The following is a 7,232-nucleotide window of genomic DNA, read 5'->3' as shown; positions in this document are numbered from 1 at the left end:
CATCTTCCATTCGTCATTTTTATGTCTATGATGCGTCTCCTCCTTCTTCTGTAAAATCATCTACCAAAGAAACCTAATGGCATTTCGTGGTTGTGGATCTCCCTTTCATCTTATTGCAGCTCTGCAACCATGGTATCAACTCCAACCTTCCTATGAACACAATACATATTCGTGTTTAGGTTTTTAGGGTTCATTAAATCTCGTTGTTTACATACATCATATCTTATTCTCTCTTTCTTCTTCATTAACCCTCGTTCCCTCATGACTCCTCTGACCTGGCCGCCTAAAATCTTCCCTCCACTGTGCAATTGTCTTTTCCGAAGTAAAGGTTGTTACTAGAGACCAGAGTGAGCATTGATGTCGCATAAGCCTGAGTGAGCCTCAATAACTTGGTAATAACTAATTCGCTTGTTAATTATATTATATATTTTTTTTAACTTTTTAGGTTTGAAATATTGATTATGATTGGAAATTAGAAATTGGCAATTGGAAATTGTTTTCTTTTGTTACAAAATCCGATTGTTACTTTTTAATTAGTTTGATGTTTTTTTTTGGTGTTTTAGTGTTAACGTTCTTAATTTTCCATTAGGTTTGTGCTTTTTATTACGAAAAAGACTATAGATAGTTTATTTTCATGTAGTAGCTTTTGCTTGCTAAATTTGCTGTAGGGGAGTTTGTAAATGTATGGTATTACTATCCATTTAGCAAATCGATTCTCCATTTTATTACCATCCTGAAATAGAAGATAAAACCTTGTAGGTTGTTATACATGTTATTTGTATTAAAAACAGTTGTGATAATTTGGAAGATGAATCCATGAAAGCTAAAATTGTGACTTCTATTTAACCCATTAAAGAAATAAGAAAGCTTTTTTTAATAATCTTGTTTTATTTAATTTGCAACGATTTGGATTTTAGGTAAATCAAATGAAAGCGGAAAATAATCTAGGAGCAACATTTATTCATTTAATATTATATCACTTGCTATTAGTTTTTGAGTATTGTTTTTTATAAAGAGGTGACACCTAGGGTAACTGGATCTCTTGCAATAGGTGTAACATACTTTGGTGTCATAGAGTCAACCAAAAAATGGATTGAAGAAACACATCTGAATCTTGGAGGTCACTTGGCCAATATGGAATGATAAAGGACCAAACGGACTATATGAAGTATCGGTTGGGTCTCATGTTTCAATTGTTGCATTTTTAGTAGGTAAATTGGTCTGAATACATGTCTTAATTGGAGATGGTGTATTGTTAGGGGAATTCATAAGATATATATTGAAATAGTTTTTGTATTACATTTATTTAAGCATTGGAATAATTATTGTTATTTGACATACTATACATTTTTAAATGGATTGTCTTTTTTTATATGATATGCTATTTTATATTTTGAGACATTAACTGTAATCCAATTTGAAAATTATTAAATATGTATAGCAAAATATATATTTTTTAAATATTTAAAATTATGACAAATAAAAATGTGTGTCGTCTTTCTTTATGACAGGGGCTTTAATGATACGCATTGCGTGTCGTAAAATGTGCGTCGTATGGTTACGAAACATAAATGTGTGTCGTTTTCCTTGATGACAGGGCCTTCTTTGACACACATCTGCGTGTCATCTGTACCCTTTTATGACACACAATGCGTGTCATTAAATGATATTTTTCTACTAGGTATTTATCTAAAAATTAAGGTCTGCAATTTTAACTTTGTTACAGAAGATGCACGCACAAATGAAAACTTAATAAAAATACAATAATTGCATATTGGGCTCAAATAGACTTCAACATATAAGTTTTAACACCAAAATGGATAAAGATATGCTAAATTAGGAAGATTTCACATCTGTTTGTCGATGATCTGTACTAAATCCTTAATCAACTAGAAGTCCAAGGTTGATGGTTCCCTTTACGGATGGATACATAGCCAATATATGATTGTACATATTTATACATTTGAGACATACGTAACCATTAGATGTCAGTTCGACATTGAATATCATGTTGTTTTTAGACTAATCTTATGTTTTGTTACGATAGTTTCAATCTCTCTTGTAGATATCCATTATGTTCACATGGTAGACACATGTTCATCCCATTCAAGATACCATTTTTTCTTGGTTTCTTACAATGAATCCGTTAAACTTAAGGAAAAACTATAACAGTTCAGTTATCACTATTAAAAGGAAATATAGGATTTTTGTAGGAAGTATTCAAACATTTTCATCAAACAATTGCAAACTTTTTCATAAAACAAATGCGAACTTTTGACACTAAAATACTTATGAACTCACCAACTTAAATGTTGATTCTCTGTTTCAAAATAACCTGTATTCTCAAGTCACAAGTAGACAGGTACACTAGACAAGGTTTTGAGAAGACGGAGCATGTTCAAGACTCGTCTTTTATTTTGATATATTTTTGGTGTCTTACAACTATACACAGAACACACATGTATAAACTATATTATTAATGCATTAGATGTTGTTGCTTGTTTTACTATTATGCATTGTTATGATACTGTACATGACGTCCTCCACCCCCGAACGTTTCTGCCGTTCTCGGTTTGGGGGTTTGACATGAAACATGTGAACCAAAAACATATAAAGAGGTTGTTTCTGAGCTAAATTGGGTCAAAGCAATGAATGAAGAAATGGAGGCTTCGTATAGAAATCTTACATGGGAAATAATTGATCTTCCTAAACATAGAAAGCCAATTGGATGTAGGTGGATATATAAAATTAAATATAAATCAAATAGAGAAATTAAGAGATACAAAGCTAGGCTTGTTGCAAAAGGGTATAGTCAACGAGAGGGTATAGACTATGATGAGACATTTTCTCAAGTTGAAAAGACTGTTACTGTTAGGATTGTTATTAATTTAGTTGTTAATAAATCTTTGCGTCTTTATCAACTTGACATTGATAATGCTTTTCTTTATGGTGATTTAATTGAAGATGTTTATATGAGTTTGCCTAATGGATATCACTCAATTAATGATAATAAATTTTGCAAACTTGTCAAACCTTTATATAGGCTTAAACATGCACCTAGAAAATGGAATGAGATGTGTTCTTCTCTTTCAAGTTTTAGTTTTATTCAAAGCATAAATGATTACTCTTTGTTTGTTTGGTCAAAAGGTGATACTTTTGTTATATTACTTGTATATGTGGATAATATCATTTTAACAAGCAATTGTATTTGTGAAATCAATTGTGTGAAGGATTTTCTTAAGTCTCAGGTTTTAATTAAAGACTTTGGAGAATTAAAATATTTTCTAGGCATAGAGGTCATGTCTGTTAATGGTGGTATCTGTTTAAATCAAGAAAAATCTAGTTATTCCAAAGCATTGTGATATATAGTTCTCACAGTTTTGTTAATATTTCTGAATTTCAGAAACTTATAATAGGTAAGCTCATTTATTTAACTGTTGCTAGACTAAATATTGCTTATGATGTTCAAATTCTTAGTCAACATATGCATAAACCTCATAAGTCCCATTTGAACAATGCTTTCGGTTGTCGAGGTATTTAAAGTCTAATCCAAGAAAAAAATGTTTTTATTCATAAATATAATGTTTTGATCTTGTTGGATATTTTGATGTTGACTGGGCCAAGTGCGTACCGCTAGAAGACTAATAATAGGGTACTTAGTTTATCGGAGAGTTTCTCTTATTTCCTAGAAAAGTAAGAAACAAAGTATGGTGTCCAGATCTTCCACTGAATCTAAATACCATGCTTTGGGGTCTGCTATTTGTGAAATTTTGTGGGTATTAAAATTTTTATTTGATCTTGGTTTTAAAAATTTAACTCCAGTTAATTTTTTTTGTGATAATGAGTCTACAATCCAATTAGCTGTTAAACTAGTTTTTCATGAAAAATTGAAGCATTTTGAAGTAGATGTTCATTTTGTTAGGAAAAAGAACTGATAATGGTATTGTTGAAGTTGTTAAGGTTGACTCTTATGATTACAATGCTCACATTCTTACAAAATCTTTAGTTTCGTTTCAACATGAATATTTTCAAAAAGATTGGGTCTTATTGACATTTTTATGATAAATGATTAAAATGTTAAGTTTGAGAAGGGGTTATGTTATATATATATATATATATATATATATATATATATATATATATATATATATATATATATATATATATATATATATATATATATATATTTATTTAAGCACAACATTTTGTAATTTCGGGATAGTTTGGTCAATTTTTGTATTGACGTTATTATGCATGGGTTGTTGTGTAAGTTTCTTATTGCAAATGCGAGTTTGTCGATCCACCAGGTCACTTTTCATGATCCGGGTATATATGCTTGTTGGTCAGCTGGCTCGTCTCAATCATATGATGCATTCTGTAGATTGCTATATCTTTTCTCTCTAACTCTCGATTAGGGTTTTCTGTATTATCAAGGGTTTGTATTTCCGATTACAGTAAAATCATTTTGTGTATACGTTAGAGTGTGAGCTATGTAGTGATGATTTCCTTTGTAAGTATTGTTGTACAAACGAACTGGTTTATGGTGAATAAATTGTCCATGTCGGGAAGTTCTTGAGTTTTTACTTTTCTAAGAATATATTTGTACGTATTTATAGAGTTGAGATAAAAGAACTGGTCTTCTGTGAATATCCATTATGTTCACATGGTAGATACATGTTCATCACATGCAAGATACCATTTTTTTCTTGGTTTCTTTCAATGAATCTGTTAAATTTAAAGAAGAAAACTACAACATATATAAATATTCAACTATCACCATCAAAAAGTTATGACTAAGGCAAAAAAATTTAGCTGCTATTATTTTCCCTATAAAATTGCTGTTTAGATTACAACACATTTAAAAACTCAAAAAGACAAATAACGGTAAATTTCTTAGTTACCCTCTTCAAGGAGTGTCCTCGTCCTCAAACATCATCTTCAATTTCACACCTACAGTAAATATTGCAGTCACAACATCTATGTACTTGTTAAAGCCTATGACGAATTTACTTTCATTGCCAAATTTCAAGAACTCAATCAAGATCCTAACATTTCCAAAGAAATCAATATATGATGACTTTTAATTAGTTTTAAGAATGTGACAATTAAGAAATATAATTGTGCATAATATAATAATAGATAGAGTTCCGAATGAACCAAGAATAAATCATCACAAAGAACAGATTGTAGGTTTCCTTCCCATATTTCTTTATTCAATGTACATAGAGTTGAGTTTGATCCAATTCTTATAAATCTTTTATTCCTTACAAGTGGTGCTTTCATTTAATGTGGAAACCGAGGGAAACCAAAATTTTAGATAAAATGGAGGAATTTGGTAACCAACTTAAATGAAAAGGTAGATGTTTGGGGAATTTGCCTACGGTTTTATCATCAATAAGATGGTTCCTTTTACAGAGGGATTTATAATTAGTTTTTTAATAGTGTGAAATGTGATTGTAAATGTTGTAAATGCGTTTTTAAAGATTTGATTTTCCCAACTTATTAACAATTAAAACAAGTGTATTTTACCTATGATGTCAACCACCGGTCCAAATATGACAAATTTGCAAAATTTGAGTTGGCAGACGTTTAGAAAAAAATAAAGAAAAAACCCCACCGCTCCTGCCCATGTCCAGAACCAGAAGAATAATGTGAGTTGTCACGCGTCAATAGATATTGGTGCATCCATTAGCCATCATGACATCCTTCAGTAACAAGGATGGTTCCTGTTGAAAATCGTCAACGTAGCCACACCTATATATATATATATATATATATATATATATATATATATATATATATATATATATATATATATATATATATATATATATATATATATATATATATATATATATATATATATATATATATATATATATATATATATATATATATATATATATATATATATATATATATATATATATATATATAAACGATGTCAGTACTACTTCCCACAAACATAACATCTCTCTCTCTCTCTCTCTCTCTCTCCATACAAACAATAATGGCAAAGTCGAACTCTAATCTTTGTGCAGTTGTTCTTTTAATATCAATTCTAATAGTAGCAGCATCAGCAGGGAGTTTTTACGATGACATGGACATCAGTTTTGGGGGTGAACGTGCTAAAATTCTGAATGGAGGTCAGGATCTTTCACTTTCACTCGACCAATACTCTGGATCGGGTTTCCAGTCGAAGCACGAGTACCTGTTTGGAAGGTTCGACATGCAACTCAAACTAGTACCAGGCAATTCTGCTGGCACCGTCACCACATTCTACGTGAGTACCATCGATCGGTTCCAATCTTGAATTTCATATCTGAATTATATATATATTGTGATCACTCATTTGTATTAATCTTTTAAAGGCTGATAATAACCATGTCTTTGTATTAAATCACATTAGTTGTCATCACAAGGTGCGGGTCACGATGAGATCGACTTCGAGTTCTTGGGCAACTCCACGGGAAACCCTTACACAATTCACACCAATGTGTATTCACAAGGGAAAGGAAACAAAGAACAGCAGTTCCACCTTTGGTTTGACCCTACTGCAGCCTTCCACACCTATACCATCGTATGGAACAGTCTAAGAATTATGTAAGTCACGCATCCAACATAAACATTAATTGGTTCTCTTCCTTTCTCATGTTTTTCTGCTGTTCCTATATAAAGCTCTTTGTCTCTGCAGTTTCTTAATAGATAACATACCAGTAAGGGTGTTCAATAACAATGATGCTGCTGGAGTCCCATTTCCCAAGAGCCAACCCATGAGGGTTTATGCCAGCCTGTGGAACGCGGATGACTGGGCAACCCAAGGTGGGCGTGTGAAGACCGACTGGACTAATGCGCCTTTCACCGCGTTATACAGGAAATTCAATGCCAATGCCAAAAAAGTTGGTCCCAATTCAGTATCTACAAGCTCAATAAATGATAACCAGTCATGGAGTACCCAAGGACTTGATGCAGCTGGCCGAAATAGGATCCGATGGGTGCAAACCAAGCACATGATCTACAACTACTGCAACGACCACAAACGGTTTCCCAATGGTATTTCAGCGGAATGCAAGACCTCTAGATTCCTTTAAGCCTGTTTACTAACTTGATATCCATATTTTTTATTCTTTATTGATCGATTTCTGATCTTCATGATTATTTATTCTTTGATTCATTGTAAACATTCAAATTGAAATTACAAATAAATACACAAGTATAAGATTCCATTTACA

General features: G+C 31.7%; 1 protein-coding gene across 1 annotated transcript; it reads left to right on the top strand.

The window, feature by feature from the left end:
• The first annotated feature begins 6,004 nt into the window (after positions 1–6,004).
• LOC128127460 (xyloglucan endotransglucosylase protein 1-like) lies at positions 6,005–7,232 on the top strand. Its single transcript, XM_052765934.1, has 3 exons — positions 6,005–6,283; positions 6,410–6,603; positions 6,695–7,232. The coding sequence occupies exons 1-3, from the start codon at positions 6,011–6,013 to the stop codon at positions 7,089–7,091; spliced, it is 864 nt and encodes a 287-aa protein (XP_052621894.1). The 5' UTR covers positions 6,005–6,010; the 3' UTR covers positions 7,092–7,232.

Source organism: Lactuca sativa, chromosome 7, assembly GCF_002870075.4.
Source record: "Lactuca sativa cultivar Salinas chromosome 7, Lsat_Salinas_v11, whole genome shotgun sequence".
In the NCBI taxonomy this organism is placed as follows: Eukaryota; Viridiplantae; Streptophyta; class Magnoliopsida; order Asterales; family Asteraceae; genus Lactuca; species Lactuca sativa.
The sequence above is the reverse complement of the archived record's forward strand: the minus strand, read 5'-3'. Positions and strand labels throughout refer to the sequence as shown.

Bases quoted from the DNA above. Each gene is read 5' to 3' on its own strand.
- LOC128127460 (XM_052765934.1), top strand. From the start codon at position 6,011: ATGGCAAAGTCGAACTCTAATCTTTGTGCAGTTGTTCTTTTAATATCA. The intron at 6,284-6,409 runs GTGAGTACCATC...AAATCACATTAG, and splicing joins GCACCGTCACCACATTCTAC to TTGTCATCACAAGGTGCGGG. The intron at 6,604-6,694 runs GTAAGTCACGCA...TTGTCTCTGCAG, and splicing joins TGGAACAGTCTAAGAATTAT to TTTCTTAATAGATAACATAC.